This window comes from Typopeltis vanoorti, chromosome 25 (genome assembly GCF_054136105.1).
Source record: "Typopeltis vanoorti isolate ZY-2024b chromosome 25, IOZ_Tvanoo_1.0, whole genome shotgun sequence".
NCBI lineage: Eukaryota > Metazoa > Arthropoda > Arachnida > Uropygi > Thelyphonidae > Typopeltis > Typopeltis vanoorti.
In genome coordinates, this window is record NC_143573.1 from 28776640 (window position 1) to 28803440 (window position 26801).

Here is a 26801-nt window from a genome sequence, read left to right on the forward strand (position 1 = left end):
TTCAAAAGAAAAGTGTGAATGAACTTTCCCTGCCCCCCGAAATTATTGTAAAAAATAATCACTACTTACTAAATGTTAGCAGAAGTGTTATAACAACCACAAGAATTGCATCATTTACAAACTGTGTGTCATTAAAGCTACATTTTCAAGCAATTTTGTTCTTGTTGGTCAGTTTATGTTTTATCAATGTAAGGGGAACTAAGGCTAAATTGTATATTAGCAAAATTTAATGTAAATGCAAACAAATCACTACTTGGTAAAAGTTAGCAGCAATGTTATAACCACATGAATTGTGTTATTCACAAACGAGTAACTCTGTACATTTATATAAAATAAATGTGAACATGATATGGGATTAAATAAGCATTAAAGAGCTTGCACATAAATAGGTAGCTCAGCATCTCATAGGAAAAAATGCTCAAGATAACTATGATAGATCCTGGTAAGAGTAGAAAATATCTGTAGAATATGCATGCACTATAAGTTAAGCATCTATTCAAAAGAGAGAAGTAGATCAGTATGACACAGGTCAGTGATCTTTTGCTCTGGGTAACAAACTTTTAGAGAGCTGCTGGAGACATAACCCAACAAATGTGAAAAAGGTATCCAGTGGTTGAAACTTTACAGCTGTTTAGAAGTCAAGTATAGCCTGAAACAAAGAGAAAACTTAATTACTTCCATGATAAACATGTGAAGACTCTTCTAAGAAGGAATGAAATGACATTCCAGTGAATTAAAAACTTTGTGTGTTCTATTCCAAGTTGAAATTAAGTAAGTTTTGCCTAACAATGAAATTGCAATGTATAGAAAGTCATTGAAGAATTAGTGTCATAAAAATGGATATTCTATGGATGAAGTCTGATGCAAGGCTTAGCAAATAAGAATGCAAACCCACTGATGAGATTTGTAGTCAACTGGATTAGTAATTGATAAATATACAGAAATATAGGGTGTTTCAAAATAGGATATAAAACTTTGAATGACAATAGAAGGTATATAGCGAGAGATGAACAACTTTTATTACTGTGCAAATGTAGCTTAACACTTGAAATTTCAACACCGATAGTTACACTTCGATATGACTGCCTCCAGTAATTCTGCAGACATCTCATCTGTAATCAATTTCATGCCACAGGCAGCAGAGCATATCTGGAACTTCAGCAGTAGCAGTAATTCTGGAATGCAGCTTATCCAGATTGGCTGGTAGTGGTGGTACAAACACTCGCGCTTTCACAAGGCCACAAGAAAGAAAAAAAACTAACAGTGCAAGGTCGGGGAAATACAGTGACCATCTTCCAATCCACCTGCCAGGAAAACAGGTGTCAAGGTATGACCTCACGTCTGTCAGGTAACTAGGAGGCGCTGTCTTGCTGGAAATGTATGCAACCACAGTGGTGGTCATCATCTAATTGTGATATTAGGTACCCTTCTAACATGTCCAGATACACACCACTAGTAATAGTACATTGCAAAAAAAAAAAGTTCGTACACCTTCTTGCTTATGATGCAAAAAATGATGGCCTTTGGGATGCCGCGAACATGGTTTATGATGGCGTGTGGATTTTCATTTCAACAAATTCTACAGTTGAGTGTTTACTTGCTCACTTACATGAAAACAATCGTGTCCAAAAAGTCCTCATTGTGTTCTATCCTACTGATCATTTTCATACAGAAATCCTGGTGCATCTTCTTCTTATAGTCTTTCTTCAAATGTCGTAAGGGTAAATTTACAGGGCCTTAAATGTAGCTGTCGTAAAACACCACACAGTCACATGTGGAATTTCAATTTGACAAGACGTCTGTCTGGTTGACTTAGAGTTCTCTGGAAACTTTCCCAAACTTCTTCCACAACAGGAGCACGCAGCCTTCCCACTGACCTTGGATGAAGCACATTTTGTGGAAACAGGTTGTTTTCACAAAATGCATGTCATCCAGAAATTCTACTGAACTTGTGTTGCAGCCTTCATTTTCTCAAACAAAAACAAACAACATGCTCGCTCTGCACCATTGAAAGTCACTATTTTCAATATGAAATGGTGTGAAGTATCATGCCATTTAGTGTTGTCATTAGGTATAAAGTTACATGATCAAAAATTGATATGATTTACTACACTATGACACCTACTCAGCTTCTGTATGCCTTCTATTTTATTCTTTCTTCTCCTGCAAAGTTGTATACACCCTTTTGAAACACCCTGTGGTGGTACTAGTTACAACAAGATCCATGCACCATCAATACACACAAGGAGCAACTTGAGAAAGATGGCAACTCAGTTTCAAAACACAGGAGACATAAGATGGGAGTGCGTGTAATAGGTCTTTGTGCTAAACTTAATGAAAGCTTTAATAATATAATAAGCATATGACTTTCTACAAACTTCAATCTGTCCAAAGTGACATAAACAAGATAGCAGAAGGTAGGTTGATGGATAATGGCAGATTCCATATCAATCATTTATTCGCACAAAAAAGTTTCAGCTAAACCAGATTGCCGTCATATCCATTTCTTAATAATTATATTACATAGATGTGACTATGGGTGCAAATGGCTGATATCTGACATTTATTGTTGAAATGCTTAGCACTCATTAGATACAGGAAACTTCAAAGTTGTGGGGTAAATACCAGTGGAAAGCAGAAAAGTATAAAGAGGAACACGAAATCGCAAACCTTAAAGAATAAATGGAAATTTTCCAATTATAATTTTTTTTGGCAATCACACTAGACAAAAATCTCTGTCTCTCTCTCAGGCAAAAAGTCAGGTGGGACTTCAAAGCTGTGAATGTGGAATTGAAAAACAGACATTTCACAATATCATCGCTGCAAGAATTGAAGTGAAAAACAAAAGGCTCAGTGATGGTGCATCACTGAAATCATCCTATTGCATAAAAGTGGAAGTAGGATTTGAGAATAGCAAAAATTCAATACAAAAACTCTGTATTAAATTTTTGCTGCTTAAGAGTAAGATGCTGTGCTGCCTTGAGTTTGATTTCATAATCAGAATACTAATTGGATACTTAATATTGTTAAAGACTATGATAAATAACAATTTGCTGAGCAGATTTTGTTTTCATTAATGCATGACATTTCCCTTATATGAAATGCTTCATCGATTATAAATTCACAAAAATTAAACAGATTAAGGGTTTCTTATTATCATTAACTACACATCATTATACATTTGATGTATCCATTTAAAGAAATCTCAAGAAAAGATACAAAAACTCGTTACATGGTTATAGATTATAATCAGTTAATATTTAGCATTGCTAAGAAGAAAACTGATGCAGCAATTCTTAATTTTGATGAGAATGGAAGTGTTTTGCACTCAATGAGTGCAAAACACTTCCATTACAATTTTTCGTGTACTGATCCATGTAATTTCAACGTGGTTAAACTTAAAATGGAAGAGATGAAGTATTAATTTTGATTTATATACTTAAGAATTTGGTGCTAAGATTTAAAGGGGAAAAAGTTTCTGCATTTCAATAGGTGTAAAAGTCCTAACTAAAATGTATGCATGCAGTGTCATTTGTGTGTGGTATTTCACTTTGCAATGGAGGGGAAGAAGCAAATATATTAGTCACTTTCAAATAATGGGAAAAATCAATTTAACATAATCAAACTCAGTACCAAATGACTCACTTGAATCCTTTATCATCATCTAGCCCATTTTGCAAGATACCGTTTGCCTGAATAACTCCACCAGCAGAATCGCTTTCTTTTACTTTAGATTCACCATCATATGTTTTACCTTTCTTTACTTTTTCAGATGGATCAGCATTCTTGAAATAAGAAAACATCATAAATAACAAATATTTTACAATATAGCATTAAAATAAATATTTTAACATAGAAAAGACCATGAAAGCAGCATGAAACCTGGTTGAGATTGAAGTGCTTAGCTATTTCTAGGTGCAAATTTTTGCACCTAGAAATAACACTAATCATTCATGTAAATAAAACAAAAAATCAAAAACAAATTTCTAATCCAAAAAATTGTAAGCGCTGTTTGCACTCGATCCCACCTCTGAGATCATTCTAAATTGAAGATGACAAGCTAAATAAAACAATCATTTTTGAAAAAAGTTACGCTCGACTATTCTGCTCACACTATAGCATAAAAGCAATCTGGAAAATTGTATTTTATTTTAAATAATCTCAATGTACTATAACATTTGATGCCACTACTATTCAAGATATATTTTTCATGTCTTTAATTACTTAAAATTGTTCATAAGATGTTTTTGCCATCCAGAGCATTAGAAACAAAGTGGTTAAGTTGCTTTTTTGAATACGATGTGGCCTAAGATTACTGGCATTAGTGAAACCTGGCTATCAGAATCAGATATGGTATGTGGGATCAAGTGTAATGGGTATACTATTTTTAGAAATGACAGAAAGAGATAGGAGGAATACTATTAATGATATCAGTTGACTTAAATCCAGTTAGGTTAGACACACAAGAAAACAATAATGGTAACAATGTCCCATGTAGTGGGGCTATCTAATCTAGTGTGAAGTGGAGGTTCATAAAATGAAATATATGGTGGGATATTGCTATAGACCTAGCAGCTCAGTTGCAGGGGAACAAATCGCCAATTTAGCCTTATGGGTACCAAAAGAATGCTCATTGTGTGACTAATTTTCCAAAGAATAATTTGGTAGAAGAAAAATCTCATTATAAGAAAGAATGTATTGAATTGTGGTGAGGCAACTTTCTCAAGTAGCAAACGAAAGAAGGAACTCGAGGTCAAAGAGTGTTGGATTTGCTCATAGCGTCAGAAGGGGGTCTTTCTGTTAAGAATATGGCTATTTTGCCACCAACTGATGACAGTGATCATGTTTTTTTTTTTTTTTTTTTTTTGGAAGTATCTAATTGCATTGATGCCCCGATAAAAACAGGTTATGATGAACTATGAAGCTGTAAATGATGATTAACTTGGAAGAATACGATCTTTGGTCTCATGGTGTCAGTTACTGAATGGGAATCTTTGAAAAAATGATTAAATGAGGTGGTATCTGATTGTATATCTAGTGTTTAAAGAATAAATAAGTTTTGAGTGAAATGGATGTGCAACCTTATTAAGCAAGAGATCCACAAGAAGATGATGTAGAAGGAATATCGTGGGAATAAGAGTGAGAGGGGGTTATGAAATATATAAAGCTCGGGTCTGTTGTGGGAAAGCTAAATCGGAGTATGAAAAGAAATTGACCATGCAAGCCAAGTGCAATCAAAAGAATATTATCTTTATGCCACAAGCAAAAGAAAGAATGAATGTGAAAGAATAACTTTGTTGCATGAAAATGGTACTTGAGTGTCAGAAACTAATGAGATTGATGAGTTAATGAGTACTCACTTTGCTAAGATACATCAAAAAGGTGTATGCAACATGGTGCACAGTACTACTACATGGGACGAAGAGGTAGAGGTTCATGAAAATGAGGTTGAAGAGCTGTTGCATAACCTGGATGACAATGTCAAAAGACACGTGGAATATCAGTCCATTTGCTAAAGGAATGTTCAGCCGAATTGGCTATGCCTTTAATGTGTTCATATAACTTGAGCCTCACTCAGGAATGATACCACATGAATGTATGATAATTCCATTGTACAACAGTGGTACAAAAACTGATGTGTCTAACTACCTATCAGTATCTTTGTTGTGGTAGTGAAGAATTTAGAGAAGTTGGTAAGAACTCGCATACAGAAATGGGTAGACAAACATGCTATACTCTGCAAGGAACAGCATGGGTTTACTAAAGGAAGGTCATGTTTTAGCAATTTTACTCATATTTTATATCGTTACGGCCGAGTTAGATAAAGGGGAATGGATACACTATGATAATGTAAAATCTCTCGCGGACAGATTTAATTTTGCTAAATTTTCGCGATTGATTTTCTAGTTTTTTTCTCAATATTTAGAAATTTTGAAAATACAATGTACAGGTAGTCCTTGACTTACAACTGGGTTACGTTCCAACATCTCCATCATAAGTCGAAGACTTTTGTTAATTTTTGATTTGTGTGATTTCTGTTATAATATTTTCATAAATTAGATTTCTATATAACTTAAAACGGTGAAAAATGTATAAACTTACATAAACATTTATAAATTATTTATTAGCACATACAAATACATAAATACAAAATTAAGAAAGAAAAAAAAAATACATAAACACATATCAAAAATGGTGCACTTACTTTAATATGAAATTCCTTCAAATATTAGTTAACATAAACAAAAAACTTATTAACAGTGTCTTTAATTAAACAGGTGAGTAACTGTCACTTATTTGGACGATATGGTTATTTCTCGCGACCAGGAGTATCTTTTTTAATCAGAAAATTGGTTAATGTTGTCTGTTGGTTTATTTTCATTTTTTCTTCATATGTTTTGCAATAACATCTGACTGCTTCTCGAATTTGCTTTTCGACTTTGGCGAAGCGATCAGTGGCTTGATCCATATTTTCGAGTACCAAGTCCTTGATTTAGTTTAGAAAATACTTCAGCTAATTGTTTTACAGTTAATTTTTTAATGATTTCTCTTCATCTTCCTCATTATTCTTTTCTTCTTCTACAACTCTTTCGTTTTGGAAAATCAAGTCTTGATCAGTCAGTTCACTTTCTTCGTGATCTGCTAATTCTCCTATATCAGTAATATTGATTTCTAAATCCAGTTTTCTTGCAATTTCAACGATTTCTTCACCAATTTGTTCTAACAAACTATGCTCATCGTACTCTTTGAGTGTCTCTTGCGGTAGTAACTTCTTCCAAATTCCTTGCATACATTGTTCTGACACTTCCTTCCATGAAGTTCCAACGTTCTGGATACATTAGTTAATATCGTAATTTTTCCAAAAATCGTGTAATGTTATAACATCTTTATCCATTGCTGTTATATCTTGAGAAAATATAGTTTTCAGGTAATATGTCTTGGATGTAGCAATTGAACCTTGATCCATAGGTTGAATCACATGTTGTATTGGGCAGTAGATACATTTTCATTCAAATCGCCGATGTGAAGAGGATGTCCTGGAGCATTGCCAAACAGCAATAGAATTTTAAAAGGAATGTGTTTTACAAGACAGTAGGCACGTACTTCAGGAATAAAACAATTTAAGAACCTGTCTTCGAATAAAACAATTGTCATCCAATCCTTAGGATCACTCCTGTAGTAAACTAGCAATTTATTCTTGTCAATGTTTTTCAAAGCTCTGGGGTTTTGCGAACGGTAAACAAGAAATGGTTTTAATTTAAAACCAACAGCATTTCCAACAAGAAGAAGCATAATCCTTCTTTAAATGCCTTAAAACCAGGCGCCAATGTAGCTTCTCTGCGAATGTAAGTTCGTTCTGGCGTTCTTTTCCAGAACAGTCCTGTATCATCTACGTTAAAAATATGCTCTGGCAAATAGCCTTCATCTTTCATCATCTCTTTCAGATTTTTCTTGAAAATTTCGGCACTTTCAAAATCGAAACTGGCAGCTTCTCCCATTATACGTATGGTATGCAAGTTAAATCGGCTTTGAATCGATAAAATCAACCTTTACGAGTGTTAAATGTATGCTCGCCGTATTTATCTTCTTGTTGTTTCCTTAAATTGTCAAATAGGCTGCGTGCTTTTGTTTGAATCGTAAACAAACTGAGAGGAATATTCTTGTTGATTTGATCATCTATCCATATCATTAAAAGCTTCTCCATTTCATGAATTGGCCCTTCTCTTTTTTTCGTTAAAATTGTACATTTCATATTAACTGCCCCTATAACTGCACCCATTATTCTTGATTTATCTTTTATAATTGTTGAAAAAGTTGAATGAGATAGTTTTTCTTCTCATGCTATTTCACTGACTTTCTTTCCTTTGCGATATGCTTTAATGATCTTCATGTTGACATTTAGACTTAAAGCTTTCCTCGCCTTCTTTTTGATGTTGGAATTTTCATCAGTAGTTTTACTTCTCTTACTGGACATGATAGGGTTACGACGAGATACAAAATTTGCAACAAGAGAAAAACGAACACTTCAACTGCTGATTAGCAAATAACGTGCCAAAGGATGTGATAAGTTAGAAGTGGATGAATCATAGCAGCAGCTATTGCGTATTGGTGATAGGCTTTGCTTGTCAACTAATGGCGATGCTGCAATGCGTATGCAAAAGCAATGTGATATATGTATGTACATGCTGGCGGCAAAGTTAAATTAGAGAATTTTTAATAATAATAATTTTGACTGACGTAAGTCGAGGACTACCTGTACTAAATAGAATCTTGTTATTATACTGTAAAAGTGCATATATGTTAACTTATGTAAAGCTGTAAGTAGGGATCATGCCAGATTAGAGATGATGAAATATCAACCAAAGGTCCCAAAGTTAAGCGATGATAATGAAATGGGCAGCAATGACGTCATTACACTAAAAGCTAATCCCAAAAAGACATCATAAAGAACAAAGAGTGAAATATTGTATAAAAAGAGATTGTGGCTGTTGGTCCAGGGCTTTTGTTTCTCGTCATTGAGGCTTTTTATCCTTCTCGCCCAAGGCTCTTCTCCTGTCTCTGGGATTTCTGCTCATCGAGCGCTGTTGGATCTTCATCTCCAGATCACAGCAGGCAGTTTCCCTCATTGATGGCTCTCAAGTCTTAGTCTCCAGACAGTCGGTAACCAGCGTTGTCCAGTCTGCAAGTTTCAGATGTAATGAGAGCAATTAGGCACAAGCCTTGCAGTAACTAAAGCAGATTGCCTATCGAATGTCCGACAGAGGAAAGTTTTACAAGAGACCACTTGTGATGTCCAAGAAGCAAGGAAGTTAACCAGAAAGAAGATGCTACGATCCTGATGAAGTATGCTGTAATTTGTTTGGACTCTTTATTCATGATAAAAATGTAAGCAGGCACTAATTTTGTGATTGTTAAGGAAGTGTATCTTGGAATTGTGAATGTGCTTACAAGAAATCGTTTGTAAAAAGATGGTAACTAAGTCACTAGTTTTTGTCGGCAGATTATTTGTTAACTTGATTGTTCAGGTTTAGTTGTAATATAGGGAACAGTGCTATTAAGTAATTGTATGTAGCTAGGCAATTATTAAGTCACAGTCTTTAACCACCTTACAGGCCATTATGGATCAAATATGCATCCTCATACACTTCATATCCATCATATATTTATGTAATATCAATAGTATTACAATTTTAATATGCACTTCGCATCCATGTTTACTTACGTCCTGGCCAGTAGTGTGGTTAAGGGAAGGATTTCATTAACTTGTTTATGCAGGGAGCAAGTATATGCATGATTTATGTCTAACAAGTTAACCAGTAATTGTGTGCATTGTGATATAAGTTGCAATCTCCGTAAAAAGATTGAGAGAAATAATTTCACAATATCTCGTGTACTGTACCTCTTGTCTAGTTTAAAATAAATGTTTTGTAACTACCTGGCCTGTTCTTTAGCTAATGCACTATTTCCAAAAAAATAGCGAACCTGTGGGCACATTAAAGTACGAATAATCACAACTTGCAAGTAGAGAATTTGGGTATAGTGAGTGATTATTTTTCCTGTTTTTCCTCACCCTAACTTTCAAACATTATTTATTTCAATTAGATGGTGCAGTCAAAAATAAAAATTAATTTTCTAATCAATTTGCATGAGAATAGGGAACTGCACACATTGAATAAACTTACAACACAAGGTTTGTTTAATAGCGGGCGCGCGGGGGGGGGGGGGGGGGGGGGGGGGGGGGGGATGGGTCACTGCAGGATTAACCTTGAGAAGTTTATGATGAAGCAGATGATAGTCTTGACTTAAGGAAGTTGAACAAAGTAAAGAAAGGTAAAGTTAACTTCGCACAAAAGTCAAAGTTAAGTAAAGCCAAGTTAAAGTTAAAATGTCCTGTCCTGTCCTGATTTACACTCTCGCATAGACCCACACTTTACCGTGTAGGCATTCGAAACCAAAATCCCTATAGAATAGGTTGGTTACTCCTTATTCTAGGAGTGTCTTATGTCTGTAGAAGTGTATGTTCAGGGGGACGGTTTGCCTGTTCTGAGTGACGAAAAATCCAAGTTTCTAGGTAAAAAAACCCTCTACCTACGTATGAAACTGGCTAACTCACCTTTAGTCGAAACAGACCAGGTAAAGATTCCTCACGTCACTAACGGGAATCGACCCAGGTCTTTCCGACTAAAGGGCTTTGTCAATACTGACTGAGCTATGGAGGCTCCTAAGTTAAAATAAATAAGTAAATTAAATTTTAGAGCCAGTGTAGCTCAGTAGAAGTGGAGTTTGCACTCTGCAGCGCTTGACCGCATAACAAAAGACTTTGGTTCGAATCTAGTCGCTGACTAGAGGAACAAGCCTTTTTTCAACCAGTTCCTGAGTCAATCTCTGGCACAGGCAAGCAAGATTTTTCTCCCGGAAACTCTGGTTTTCCGTCCTGCAAACTCTAGAAAATTGACCGTCGAACCCACACAATTTTCAAACATTAAAAATATTGTGTGAGGTTAGGGATCATGAGATGGCAGCACTTGCTAGCTGCCTTCTTCACTGTGTACCAATTAATTAGTGATAGCGTTGGGCCAGTTATCTCTGATTGGCTACCAGTGGAGATTGAACTGCCCATTCAGTCTCCAAAAGTTAGGGCCAAAACGACCTTGCCTACTCTCTATGCAGGAACAATACGACATTAGTTGATTTCTTTTAAATTAAATTTTACAAAGGCACAGCTGACATTTAATTAACGTTATTTTACAATGCCACAGTTGACCGGAAAAAATCCACATGATCAATGCCAAGTAAAGTGGACTGTGATAGTTTTAGCTAATAGAACAGGTAGTTAGCATTTAAACAATTTGCAAATTGTAAAAATATGAGTACTGACAATACTGACTGTAACCTTACTAGCACTGACATAAATGATGGATGACAAGGAGTTCTTTAGGACTGTAAAGCCTCACCTTCTTATTCCATCATTCTCTGGAGATGATAATGATGACGTTCATTCTTATTTTAGTTTTGTGGACAAGTTAAAAAAGATAGAGAGATGATCAGACTTCCAGTTACTGATTCTTCTTAGAAACAAACTGGTTGGCAAGGCCAAGAACTTTTTAAATGTCCCCCATTCTTAGAGACACCCTAGAGTACTTTAAATTTAAAGAAATTTTGATATCACAATATTCAAAAGTAAGGAACGCAAGCCACAATCTTTGGAAGTTACAGAAATGCACGCAAGGAAACAAAGAAAGTATAACATACTTTTACAATAGGCTACTAACCCTTGCAAATATCTGTTTCAGGAGAAGAAGAGCCACATTTAGATTGTGCAGCGTTCCATTATTTTCAACTAGGATTAAAGGACGAACTAGGACCGCGCAGTTAGCCCAGTGGCTTTGCACTTTGCAACCATATGCCTGGGGAAGGAGTGTCCCAGGTTCGATTCCCGTTGTAGACGTGAGGAATTTGAGGAACTTCCTCAGGGCGTTTTTCACCCTGCAAGCAGGCAAACCGGCCCCCGTGAACATACGCCTCTACAGGCATAAAAATATATCCCCCCCCCCAGCGGCAGACCAGGCGACAGGTCGGTTGGGAGTAGTACTAACAAGAAGTCACATCTGAGTAACACGCGGACCCTGCATAGGAAGCGGGAATAACGCATAGAAGAAGAAGAAGATTAAAGGACGAACTAAAAGAGGCAGCATATAAAAAGAACTTGGAGGAGTGTTACCTCGTGGTTAGAGAGAGATTGGTGATATTCATTCTGCCTCTATCTCCAAAGAGGTACACTCAATTAAACAGGTGATTCCACCTGTAACACTAAGAAAGTTCTTGATACACTGAAGGAAGAAAAATCTCCAAAGGAAAGGGAAGAAAAATCTCCAAAGGAAAGGGAAGAAAAAGGTGTAGACCTAGAGAATAAAGCTCATTTTAATGTTATGGACGAAGAAAAATTGACCACCATACCAAAGTTAACTGACCCCTTGACGTGGACGCATTAAGATTGCTTATTACGCAGGAGGTAGAGAGGCTACATCAGCCAGTAATGGAGCAACTAGACACTATTATTATGCAACTAGGAAAGCTCGATATAAGAATCTCCAAATATAATTCATGTTGAAGCAAGCCTTGACATGTAAGGATAAATCATTTTGCCTCTTTATAAGGATTTGATAAGACCACACCTGGATTATTGTGCATAGATTTGGTCTCCTGGGTTCCAAGGGAATAAAGAAGATTTGGAGAGAGTGCAAAGAAGAGTTACAAAGATTATATCTGGATTATGGGATTTAGATTATGAGGACAGATTGTATGTGGATTGCAGATTGGTTAATAGGAGAAAGAGGGGTGATATGATAGAGGTCTATAAACTTTTGAATGGGTGTAATAGTATATTAACTGGTGAAATTTTTCATTATATGGAAGGTGGAGAGAGAACACAGGGGCATCCATGAAAGGTTATTTGCTGTTTTTCTCCCAGAGAGCAGTGAGTGAGTGAGTGGAATAGTTTGCCTTTAGAGAGACAGTGAGTGCATCTAGTGTGAATGAATTTAAGGGAAAGTATGAAAGCTGGTTTGGGTGATTTCTAGCCTCCCTCGATGAGTTCCTGATGGTCTCAGATAATAATATTAATTAAATACTTATCTTGATATTTAGAGCTCTGCCCCATTTTTCTTAAAACTATTTCTTTTATTTTGAACAGATTTATTAGCATGCCAAATAAACTTCCTTAAAACCAACAAACAAAAAATACTAAAATTCCAACACAGTTGGAATTTAGTATTTTCCCATTTTGGAATGATAACCCAATGCTGTAAACCCTATGCAGAAAGACAGATAAAAACACATTCTTCTTTCTTTGTATCTTATTTAACATGTTTGTTTTAATGTAGGTACATTAACAAGCATTAAGATCGGGAAAAAATAATATTATGTTTGCATCCACCCATGAAGAAATGTATTGTCAGTGGTTCTTCCATATTTTTGTTTAATATATAAACTAGAAATAAAGGTGGAATCAACTGTGCCATTTTGCAATGCAGACAAAAAATGAAGTGTCATTTGAATTGCTGAATTTAAGCACCTTGTTATACTGTAGAGGAAATTCGAGCAGGAATATGCAGGGAATGTAAATGAATGATGATGTACTGCAATGCACAACCCACTGTTGTTGGCAATTGTTCTTATGTTAAGGGGAAAAAAAAAAGAAAAGAAAGTAAACATGCTGCATATGTGGATCAACAGGACACTTTCAATGTATTCTAGTAGCAAGACTTATACGTTGGTTAGACATAACTGGTAATTAGTTTACGGAATTAACAACGCATATAAAGTATATTAATTAAAGGTAACTTTAATGAATAACTTCTATATTTCGGCAACGTCACATTGCCATCTTCAGGAACATAAAGATATGGTATGTGCACTCAGGAACTAACACAAAGCAAATGAAGAAGAAAGCAAGAAACTAATATTGTTCCTAAAGTCCTGATAGTGCCCTCTTGCGGGCTAATTTGGTAGTGTTGGCAAAATTAATTCATCGCAGCAAGTTTAAATACGAAAGATTATTCAAAGAATCTTCAGCAGCTCTAAAAAACGTTCCTAACCTCAACAAATTTGGGTGCATGAAACTGTCCCAAATTTGGGAGACTTTCATTATGAGAACTTCAGCCCAACTGCCAAGACTACCAAATTAGCCCGCAAGAGGGCACCATCAGGACTTTAGGAACAATATTAGTTTATTGCTTTCTTCCTCATTTGCTTTGTGTTAGTTCCTGAGTGCACATACCATATCTTTATGTTCCTGAAGATGGCAATGTGATGTTGCCGAAATATAGAAGTTATTCATTAAAGTTACCTTTAATTAATATACTTTATATGCATTGTTAATTCCATAAACTAATTACCAGTTACTTTCAATGTAGCCTCTACAAATCTACTTCCTGAGCCAGTTTATAACTTATGTTTGTTATGTTTCATTTTCAAAGTTGTATTTATTAATTATAATTAATTGAATATCAATTAATTGTGGATGCATTAAGTTTGCTTATTCACTAGCTGCACTAACTGAATCTTGTAAAGTTCAGGCTACAGTGCTTTGTATACATCACGGCAATAATCCATACCTCGTACGTCTGGATTTCAAGTTTCTGGTAATAAGTACCAATGCATCTGTTGTATTTCAGGAAATGAATATCTCAAATGAAAGGTGTGATTTTGCTCGCCTTCAGTTTCTATGACTGTGCCATTATTCTTTATAAAACTACAGTAGTGGGCAATTTATCTTCTGAACATGATGGAACATTATGTAATCCTTTGGAAATCATAAGGACACTCTTTCTATGAGGGTTGTAAATAAAATAGTGGCAACATATGCACAAAATGCAAAATAGTTTATATAATTGCATCCTTTCAATGTAATTTCCACCTGTTCCCGAATTTGTGGGAGCCACTGGATACCATCAGCAGTGATGCCTGTTGATACCAGCGATAGCGTGATGCAAATCAGGAAACTGCAGACCTCTGGGGGATTCTTTCATTTTGGAGAACGAGTCAAAGTTGCAAGAACTCATATCTGGTGAATATAGAGGATGTTCCAATGCTTTCCATCCACCACCTGTCCAACATATCTTCTATCACCAATTGTGACACATCATGCATTTTCGTACAACAAATATGGTGAAGAACCCATGAAAAATTTGGTCTGTGTGTTAACAGTCTGACCTTGGAGCATGCTGTGATAATGACACCATGAAGCTGCAGGCAATTATCAGCAGGACTTTCTTTGCTGGGTTCCTGGAGAAGTTTTTTCAGACAGGGATTGTCTGAAAGTTTGTCAGTTCAAGCTCATAAGCCATTGCCTAAGTTTCATCAATGGGCATGATATGATTCAGGAATGCATCGCATTCATTGTTCTAGGTGTTTATCAAACCTTTCCAGATCCCCTGCATATATTATCTCAATATGACAAAAATGAAAAGATAAGGGACTACGATGGCAAATGATTCAATTTAGGATGCGAGTTTTTTGGATGTGTGGAGTAAGCTTGAAGATTAGATTTGTGTAAGTGGAACGGCCCACACTTGAATTCATTTGCTATTAGGAGTCTTGAAAAACTAATAATTGGTATGAGACCTAACAGACAGTCAGGGAAACTAAATTATAATGGGGAGAATGGCAAGAATCTGTGTGTAAGAGCGACAATGTTACATAATCGTATTAATCACTAGAAATGGCATTATCATGGAAATTATTACCAGGAGAGAACGATTTTGATTTTGTGTTTGTCTGGTTCAGAACCATCAAGCGTGTGCAAAGATGGATGCATACATAAGGCACCAGAGAAGAACAGAGATCAGCAAGTGTGGAGCTGTGTCATGCAGACTACAGACAAGAGTAGACAAAAGAACATGACATTCAGGTAATTTATGTCTATATATGAATGCTAGGAGTATCACAAAAAAGGGATCGAGTTTGTTGCCTCAATATGTTGGAACTTCAGATTGTAAGCATTAGTGAGACCCAGCTATCAGAACTAGACATACTAACTGGTATCGAACTTAAAGGGTACAGTATTTTTCAGAAGGATAGACAGGATAGGAGAGGAGTGGGGATGCTGCTAATGATATCGGATAACTTGATTCCAATTACTGTTGAGACCTATGATTGTAATACTAGTAACAGTTTTCCATGCAGTGGCGAGTTTAAAGCCATTTGGTATGAGGTGGAATCTAACAAATACATAGTGGGATGCTATTACAGACCTAGTGGATTGGTTACTAGTGACGAGAAATGAATCACCAAATAAAGACGATGGGTGCAAAAACAGTAATCATAATGGAGGAATTCAATTATCCAAACATTAAATGGGTAGCAGTAAAATATCACGAGAAGAATGAAATTGAATTTATTGAACTGTTGCGAGACAACAGTTCAATAAATCAAGCAGCATATGATAGAAAGAACTAGAGTTCAAAGAGTGCTAGTTTGATTATTGTGTCAGAGGGATTTCAGTTAAAAACTTAACAATTCTGCCTCCAGTTGGTGACAGTGATCATGCAGTACTCACTAAGAAGTCACTAAGTTTATGAATGTTCCATTCAGGAAAGATTACATGCTAAACTACAAAGCAGAAAATTCTGACCAATAGAGGAGTATAGAGTCCAGTGCAATAGTATTGCTGCTGGATAGGAAGAATATCAATGGACATCTGGTATGAGGTGGAATCTAAAATACTTCAATGTGTCACAAGAGATCAGAGACTAAATAGGGGTGGAGTCAAATGGATGTGTAATCTTATTAAGCAAGAGATTCGTAAGAAAACGATCATGTGGAAGGGATACCGTGTGCATAAGAAAGATGTCTGTTACGAAAATTATAAGCAGCAGGCTAGAATAGTCAACTGTTGTACGGAAAGCAAAGTCTGAGTATGAAAAGAAACTGGCTCTGCGTGCTAAAGACAACCCACAAGAATTCTATCAATAAGCTGCTGCGAGTAAAAGAAAGCTTGAATATGAAAGAATAACCCTAATGAATGCATATGGTGTGAGGGTTACAGATGCAGAAAGGGTTCTTCAAATAATAGTGTATTTTGCTAAAAGTTTTCAACCTGGCGTGTGCAACACTGAGCTAACTGGTACCTCTTCTCAGAATGAAGACATTCAAATGTATGAGGACGAGGTAATAGAGCTGTTGCACAAACTGAAAAAGAATTCAGCATTAAGGACTAGTGGGATATCACCACGTGTGCTAAAAGAGTGTTCAGCTGAACTGGCTATTCCTTTGATAAGGCTATATATTCGAGTTTCAGAACAGGGACAATTCTAGAGGGGTGGAAAGAATGTATAGTAATCCCACTGCACTATGATGGTGCAAAAGACCGATGTGTCCAACTATCGACCAATCAGTATCTCAGGAGTGGTGGTGAACATTTTGGAAAAATGAGTTTACTAAGGGAAGGTCATGTTTCAGCAACTTGCTCACATTCTATAACAATGTTACCATTGAACCAGAGAAGGAAAATGGATACATCATGATAATTTTGGATTTTGGTAAGGCTTTTGACAGAATACAGTATGGTAGACTATTGCATAAATTGGAGAAAATGGGTTTGGATTATACAATATTAGCATGGATAAGAGGATGGCTGACTGACAGACATCAAAAAGTGGTGTACGGGGAATCTGAGTCTGCAAGGTTTAAGGTAACAAGTGGTGTACAACAAGGATCAGTGCTTGGTCCACTGTTATTCAATCTGTAAATTAATGATATCGGGAAGGATTTGACAAATGACATACAACTATTCGCTGATGACACAAAGATAGGTAGGGTAATCAGGAATGCTGCTGATATGCGGTTTTTACAGAATGATTTGAATAGGCTGGAAGTGTGGGTATGGGAAAATGAATATGTAAATGTTAAGTCAAGCACTTGGGCATAACAAAACTCAACATTATTAAGGATTTTGAAAGCAGAATGAAAATTTGTGAGTTAGCAAAGAAGTTCGATCTACAGGAATCCACAGTAAGAACAATCAAAAAGAAAGGTTTTGGAGAACATAGATTCTAACGAGGAACAAATTGTAGCAACAAGGCAAGGAATAAAAAAACATTAGCTTGCTATGAAGAAATTTTGCATGACAAGAAAAAGACATTATGCCATCAGACGAATCTATTAGATTTTATGAAACCATCGACATCAAAATAACTTTCTTTTTTTATGTACGAAAAACTACAATTATGATTATATTTCATAAAAAATATAGGTGTTTTTGTAAACATTTGGTCCCAATTGTATGTTTGTATATATATAAATTACATGCAAAATTATACCCCGAGTTATGTGAATTTGACTTAGGCGCTTTTCGTTGGTCCCACCTACCGCGTAACTTTGGGGTTTTACTGTATTACATTTAGTCTCATTGATTTCCATTGTGTAAAAACAAGCCAGACTGCATGAATAGCTCATCTGCTCCCCAACCAACATGCCACAAATTCAACAGTAGGCATGTTTCTAAAAAATCAGTACTTATTGTTAGATCATCACCCTAACTAATCAGAGGCTAGAATGAGCTGTCTTCAGAGCAGCGTTGAAGACAGCTCAATTCTTACAATCACATGCAACGGAAGAGGAACAGATACATCAGCACTTAAACATTATGAGTATTGCAAGTATCCATGTATTACAAGAGATATCAGTAAAGAATTTCTAAAAAAAAAAAATAAAAAAAAAAACATGCCGCTTAATATATATATATATATATATACTTCCATTTAATACAATGCTTATTATAAAAAATGTTATATTGAAAGATTAATACCGTTAAAAGTGGAACACTCCATTTACATACCAATCCCACATGCAAACGGATCATGCGAGAGTCTAAATCCTTGGTTGTAGGCGAGTTATCAAGCACATACTCTACCATCTTCACCCCTAATCCTCCGGTGTCTGATGATCTGGGAGAAAGCATTGTGTTTGCATCACTCCCTGGATAGGAGCCACTACGCCTCTGCACCATTATTGGTTGAGAAACAGCATGTTCTATTTAGAAACAGTGTTAACATTAGTCTTAACATAACGCATGAAGTAATCTTATGACATTACTCATATATATCCATTAGTTACATAGTTACATTAGTTAGATTTTTTTTAATGCTTGCTTATTCATGAGTATTATTTCAAGAAATATGATTGAATACAAAACATTAAAAATACATCAATTTTTTTCAACTTGATTCAAAAGCGGCATCATAATTCCAAATAAAACTGAATTATTTTTATTATGTATTAATAAACGAACCTTATCTCACACCAATATTATCTTCATATTAATGGCACTATAGCAATGCTAACTGAAATTATCATTATTATTGGCAATTATTAGTAATAATCTGACATATCTGGCTGGATCAAAATCAAGTCTGAGGGATGACTGCAGGTGTAAAAATAAAGTTTTTAATATTTCCTAGAAGAAAAATGTGGTTCCAGTTTTGACAAGGCTAAAAATCAAAGTCATCCTATAAAATGGAAGTAGTACCATCTGATGGCTTGCTAAAGTAAATGGTGCTTCTATACAGTTTGATATTCTCTTAATATCTCCCAAAGAAATCTTTAGTGCTTACCTGTTAGCATCAAGATTCTCCTCAAAGTTTTGCACAAATGACTATAGAAAACATTATTCTTTGAGAACAAGATCTGATGCTTAATACGTTCTTTAACATTTGATCAAGTCAGGAAAAAATCTTGTGCAACTCATATACTAATGAAGTCTTTTGCATCTCTCCATAATTATAAACAATTATGGAAATAAACATCTTTTGCTATGTTTTTTTTTATATTTCCTATGTCAAAAACACCTGGTTTATAATAAAATGGGAGGCAAGATCTATCATATAATTACATGATTAAGTATCTATTACCCTTAGTCTAGTGATGTTTTTTCAGCTCTACAAAATTCAGTTTCAAAACTCATTAATATACACAAATTCCCATCCATGAAAGGTTGAAATTTATGTTTAATACATTGGATAAGCTAAAGATTAGACAATCTGGAGACCAACTATGGACATTTTCTCAAGCTACTTCCAAACTCTAAGAAGTAGAGTGGTAATCTCACATGAAGTGGTGACAATCACCATGAAGAAGAAGACACCACCAAAGTCCCTACCTATTAAGTGATTCAAACCATACTTTGTTAAAAATAGTGACAAGTGACATATATTACACCTGCCATTTGTAGATCGATGCTTGGCGTTTTACCAAGTATAGTCGATTCATGCTGAAGGGGAGAAAGAAATGAAGGATATACGAATTGGTTACCAACATGCGAAATCACGTGCTTTCTTGTCTGTCACTGTACTAGTAATAGCTTGATTTTTGTTGTCGCTTTTTTGCATTTTTTTTTGTTATTAATTTGTATGATGGATCTAGTACAGTCAACAAGTTCTGTTGTTAAATGTTTCAGTAGCTCTGGCAAAAGAATATTGAATAACGTGCTGATATTCTGCGAAAAAGAATCGTTAAAAGACAGTCTCCTTGTTCCTCTTTCTCAAGTCATAAAACGTGCAAGTGCGGGCGTATCGGGGTCAACTGTTAAAAGAATTCATAGGGAATCAAAAGGTGGAAGGTAAGCCAAAATTTAAATCTGCTAAAAAAAGCGCCAGAGAAAGAAAACCATCAAAACTGTAGCTTTGAATGATTTTGATGTAGAAGTTATAAGAAGAACTAGTCATGAATTTTACGTGGTCGAGAAAAGAGTGCCAAGTGTTCCAAAATTGATTCCTGTGCTTAAAGAAAAAATCAATTTTCCTTGGAAAAGAGAAACTTTAAGGAAAATACTTCATGAAATCGGATTTTGTTTTAATGCTATTGAGTATGTTTGGGCAGAAGTGAAAAGTTTCACTCGCCAATGCAACGTAACTGGGGATATCGACATGTCGAAACTTTTTAAGCTTTTAGAACAGGCGACTGAAAGTATTACAGTTCAAAATTGGGGAAAATATTGCTCTCAATGTCACCTCATTGGAAATATGTATTGGGACAGAGACGGAATTATCGAAGAATTATGCGAACCTTTGGTGATCAGTTTAAGTGAAAGTGATGGCGATTTGGACACCAATTCAGATGACTATGAAGATTAAAAGGATTTGATAATGGTATTTTTTTCCAACCTTTTTTTTTGCTTGAGTTTGTTAAAAGAGTCGCAACAAATCATAAATAATTAATCGGTTTAGGACATTAAAATGTCTCAGTTCTCTCAACTGTAAGTATAGAATATCTACGTTCATTTGAAAAATATTTCTGTTTTTCTGTATAACTATTTTTATTTTATAGAAAACTTTCTTAAAAATAAATTTCGTTATATTTTTGTTTTATGCTATACTTTTTTTTAATTTTGTTAATACTCTATGTACATTTTTCCAACTGTTATACAAGCAAAATAGTTACACTTTAAAAACTATGATGTTCGGAAAAGAAAAGCTAAATTTTCCAACCTGTAATAATAAACAAACTCATTCCAGAAGACGGATTGATTACCCTATTATTGGATGGATTCTCCTCTTTCACTTCTGCCCAAACATACTGAATAGCATTAATATCGCAATGATATGGTGGTAGCGTCAAAGCTAGAATCCATGTTCTTTGAGCATTGTGTCGAATTTAAATAGTTTAGTTCTGGGCGAGTTTCTTTTGACCAAATTAAGCAATTCAATTTTTCGCATATCTGGGGAAGGAGAAATGTTATTTGCAGAGAGCCAATCCATAAGAACTTGCTTCTTATTAGACCAATTTGGAACTTTGTTTAATCTGATATTAAACGTTATCAATTATAACAACAGCATTTTTAAGAAGGTTTGGAATCAGTTTTTCTTCTGCCCACTTTTCGAAGATCGTAGAATTCATTAATTACACAGTCCAACACAATTTTTTCCGACTGTTATATGAGACTTGTTTTTTACTAATTTGGGAGCGCTGATTTCAAATATCAAACCTATTTTTCTCTATCACGGCAGGTTTTTCTTCTATGGCATTTTCTTTTTGCATTTTTCATTTGTAAGTTTTTGATATTTTTAAGGAGGCAGTACTATTTAGAGAATCAAAAAAATCGATTTTTTTTAATATTATTTTCTGAAAGTATGTACTTTTAAAAATCTGTTCCTAACTTTTTATCAAGAAATTCGAAAAATTCCCGAAGATATAGACTATTATTCAAAGCGGTGCACAGATCAGAATTGGAGCGCTCACCGCTCTCGCTTGTTAGTAAACGAATAAATGCATAAGAACCTGCAATGACACGTACTGACGCTTTGAATGCGAGAGAGGCCGATAACCGACTTAATACATTTAGGTGATGAAAAGTAGGCAATGACAACTGCCTAAAACAAATGAATGCTATATGCGTCATAGCATTCATTTGTTTTTTTTTTTTTCATAGCATTCATTTATTTTTTTATAAATATTATTGTAATTTTTAATGAATGTTGTTAAGTAGTTATGTATGAGCGCCAGTACGTGCCGTTGCAGGTTCTTACGCATTTATTCGTTTAGTAACAAGCGAGAGCAGTGGGCGCTCTGATTCTGATCTGCGCACCGCTTTGAATAATAGGCTATATCTTTAGGAATTTTTCGAATTTCTTGATAAAAAGTTAGGAACAGATTTTTAAAAGTAAAAATCTGTTTTGACAGGGGTTCTGAAACGTTTAACAACAGAACTTGTTGACTGTACTGGATCCGCCATACAATAATAATAAAAAAATAATGCAAAAAAACTACTATTAGTACAGGGACAGACAAGAAAGCACATGATTTTGCATGTTGGCGACCAATTCATATATCCTTCATTTCTTTCTCTCCTTCAGCATGAATCAACTATTCTTGGCAAAATGCCAAGGAGAGACCTACAAACGATGGGCATACTATATCTTTACTAAAAATTGTGTCTAAAGAGGTAAAATATTTTATTTGTTCCATAGGTTCTCTACTCAGAATGCAGTTGAAATTTCGATACCTACTTTTTTTTAGTTTATTCTTCATATTTAGTTAAAGAATTCCAGAGACTCACACTGGATTCGTTTAGGAGTACATCATTTACATAAATCAGTGTGCACTAAATTTAATATCTCCGATTCTGATATCCAGTATAATGCCACTTTCCAACATTATCTGTCTAAATGATGAATAAGAGTGGAGTGCACCCTTCCTAACGCCTAATTTTACAAAGCTCCTTCATTTCCAATGCTGGCTATCAACCTACATACTACATATTGCTCAATACCGTTCCGTTTACCTCATATAACTGTAGCATTATGAACAGTTTCACTTGATATCTTGTCATAGGCTTTTACAGATCTAAAAGCTTTAATACAGATCCCAACAAAATAAAATATAAAATATGATCTTAATTACCTGAACCAAGCTTGTTCTTCTCTGCTATAGTTTTTTCTCCCTCCACTCAAGTATGCTTGCATAAATTTTATCTGGAATGCTTAGTGCAGAAATTCCTCTATAATTCTCATATTCAGTTTTATTTTCCTTTTCATGGATGGGAATTATAAGTGCTCTACTCCAATCATCTGAAATTCAATCTTCTAAATTATGCACAAGTAGGCAATGTAAAACTTTCACACCATATTTGAGCATTTCTAGTTGAATATTTTAATAACTTGTTCTAACTCAGATATTGCTATGTATATCCAAACTGCACTCATTATGAATATTTTTCACCACCAAAACTCAAAGCTTCTGTTTCGCCAGGTTTACACACAGCTCTTTGCTGTAGTCTCTTAAGACATCTGCCAAATTACTTTTCAGAAACTTTTTCAACATTCTTCTTTACCAAGATGACCGTTTCAGCTTCTTGCATCTAACATGGAGTTCTGAACTTCTCTATCCTTGCAGCAACCAACCTCATCACCCAAGTCACCTCCTAGCTAAATCGATTAATCAATGTCCACCTCTTCCCAAAGACTCTAGTGGTGATATTCAATGGTTTGTTTCATTTTTATTTCCTCAAAAAAAATTTTCTTTAACTTTTGCTTAAAAAAAATCAAGCTAATTCTTTTAAAAAAATTTCTTTTACATATTTTTCACTTCTTTTCATTTTTATGCTATTTAAACTAAGTGATGATCACATTTAATTTCAAATCCCCTGTATATCTTCACAGGAAACTCCCATTTCCTGTGAAGATCACTGCAATGGTAATATAGTCAAGTTTGTGTGTGTGTGTGTGTGTGTGTGTGTGTCCTCTCTCCATTTGAACGCGAGCATCTTTACATTGAAAGATGCTTATTCTGTGTCCTCAACAGTAATTCAGCAAGAACTTACCATTATTATTAGATTTGTTCTTTTTGCCAAATTTTCCAAAAATTTTCTTTATACATAGGATTGTACTTATCCAACAAGGACCACCTTTTCCATTTTCCTTATGCCAGCTGCCCTCACTAATGATTAGAAATATAACGTTACTTTTCCTGAAAAGAACTTTCTGTGGGACAGAGTCAATAACTTTTATTGTCTAATTTTCTTTCATTTGAAGTTTACTTACATAACTCTACTTTAAATCGCACACTGATCCCTACTGTTCAAACATAACATTCTGTATTTCTTATTCAATGGGACTATTCTTCATCTCGGCAACATCAGTTATATCAATGTGGTACTTCTGTAGTTCTTCTGCCAGTTCAACCTTTTTCATTGATGTCTGTTCCAGTAGTCAACTTTATACTGTTCACCATGACCTCCACAAATAAGGCCTCTGCTGTTCACCAACAACAGAGGCCTTATTTAATTGTGTGATGATGATGTCCCATCTGTCATGAAACTTTATATTTTACCATCATATTTGTTTCTGGTTTAAGCCATTACAGATTATTTGGTCAGTTGGGTCCCAAATTTCCACCCAATCCTCACTCATTCAGTATCCAGAAAATACCCACTCATGGGGAGCACACATGGGTAGGTGAGAATTTGACATTAAATCGGAAGCCCAAGTTGTTTCTATGAATTGTTTAAAGTTTATGTAGTATCCTCCCAGTTATCTAGCTTAACCCTTAAGTTATCCCCTAAGATGCTAATTATGTTAAAAAAATAAAGTCAATATAAATAGTGATTATACTAAAATCACTATATATAAAATTTATTTGTATTCAAAATTCATCAATAAAGACTTTATGCAATGAATCATCCTCTAATATACAAATGCAAGTCCAAAAGAAGACAGAGTAATATTGAAGAAATTAAAACTGAGAAGAAGCCATTTAAGACCAATTCAAACTATGTTCCTACCTGATGCACTATTATGTCCTGTACTCCATGTTGAATCTCTCCACTGATCTGCTAAGAAAATTCCTTTGCTATCTTCAGGTTTCGGTCCTGTATCTTCAATTCCCCATAACTTTTTTGCTGAAGCAGGAATCTAAGAGAAAATAAAACCACTCTTCCTGACACATTAAAGTGAAATTTCTAAATGGATTTCATATTTTAAATATTTATTTAAAATATATATCAATCATTTGGTAATATCCATGATTAGTGGATAAAAAAAAGATTTCATTAAATCCAAACCATCAACTACAGAAACCTTTTCTAGACACACCTTCCCCAAACCAATGTCTCTGCACCAATATATATCTGCACACTGTGTGTGTGTGTGTGTGTGTGTGTGTGTGTGTGTGCGCGCGCGCGCTGGGGGGGGGGGGGGGGTTCTGAAGGAACTTTGTTTTTAATCCCACAAATCAAACTAATTGGGAATAATATACAACCAGTTATCTCTATTTTTGTCTACACACACACACACACACACCAGTGATGCTAGTCTTCTATTATTTTTATTTAATTATTGGAAAAGTTAAGGAGCAATGTCTAATCACCTTTGTAAACTAATAATTTACAGTTACCATAATATGTATGAATGTGTCCAATAAGTTGCCGTGGGATAGAATGAATTACATGTCATCCTATAATCTCTAGACATGCAGGTTCACAGTTATTCGAGGAATAATTTTTTTTAAAAAAAAAAGGTGAAAAAAGGAAATAAATTCGTTTGTGAAATATAAATAACCAAGAAAAACTACACCTGTGTGCACTTAATGTAGCTTATTAAATAACTATGGGACAGGCTTCTCTGTTCATATTGAGTGAACACAGAAGCAATTGCTGTCCAATTAAAGTGAAACTTCATGCTGCAAGAGGGATACCTATGAGGATGGCAACTCTTCCACAGGCAGGTCGTCCATCCTGTCCTTATGCACTATGGTAGTATTTTGTAATGTCAGATCATCTCTTGGCTTTAGGTATGTTTCTTGCAAGCAGAAGCATACTGATAATACTTCTTAAAGAGGATCTTGATGCCATTGACATTTTGGAATCTCTGACAATTCCATTGTAAGAATGTTTTCATTATTTCTTTTGGGGGGGTATCATCATCTACATTCCAATATTGATTAGTTTTGCATTTTTTTTAAAGAGAATTGATGGCCAGTATTCATCACTTCCTCTTCATCAGAAAAAAGGGAGGGGAAAGACATCATATTGTACTCCTTCTAGGACACTACTAGGTACATGAATTGTTTTATCTTTTTTTTTTTCTTTCTTTTTTTTTTTTTTTGGTGGGGGGAGGGGAGAATCCATGACATGAAAATGGTCCATGTCCCAATCTCTTTTATTTAGTATATGTTTCTATAGCAAGACCATCTTTGGCATGTCCTCAACAGTGAGTCTATGCTGATTGATTGGTCTGCTTCATTTGTTCAACAAAGATGGAAAGCAGGTCATATCATTCAGGGATGTTATAATTGTTTGAAGGTGGTACTGACATACATCCCTATTGATGCTTTTTTTTTTTTTTTTTTTTTTTTAATAGCAGTCTTCTCAGTGTTTACCAGATGTTGCTACCACTTTTGAGTATATTGCTCTTTGTCTCCTGATACATTGCTGTTCTTATTTTTTCCACCTCCTTGTATGCTCAGGAGTAAACTGGATGGTATCTTTCCCAATCAGAGCAATGATATTTGGTGTTTGAGAATGACCATACCTCTGACATTTAAAACAGGGCAAAAAGTTTGGGAAGAGAGCCTTAATGGGCAGTTGCAACTGCCTTCCTTGACCTTTTATTTCAGAGTGATCTCTTCGTCTGGTATGTCAAAGAGGTCCCTCTCTGTTTTGTGGGAGGTAACTGTAATTGTCATTACCCTGACAGATGTTGCACGCTGTAACTTTCCTGATTGTGTCTTAATTGGTGCTCTGATAACTGTATCTCCTGAATGCAGCTTCTTTACTATTTTTGGAGATTCTGCTAATCCTTTCAAAC

General features: G+C 35.1%; 1 protein-coding gene across 5 annotated transcripts in view; it reads right to left on the reverse strand.

Annotated features, from left to right (window-relative positions):
- LOC150092623 (pumilio homolog 1-like) overlaps positions 1-26801 on the reverse strand; it is a 328288-nt gene that overhangs the window by 161966 nt on the left and 139521 nt on the right. For 4 of the 5 annotated variants that reach the window (XM_090414704.1, XM_090414702.1, XM_090414705.1 and 1 more), the window contains 3 exons: positions 24779-24908; positions 18311-18534; positions 3646-3785 (listed from right to left, as the gene is read on the reverse strand). In XM_090414704.1, the coding sequence (XP_090270830.1) occupies positions 3646-3785; positions 18311-18534; positions 24779-24908 (494 nt within the window). The remainder of the gene's footprint in view (positions 1-3645; positions 3786-18310; positions 18535-24778; positions 24909-26801) is intronic. The other variant, XM_090414703.1, reaches the window with a different exon arrangement.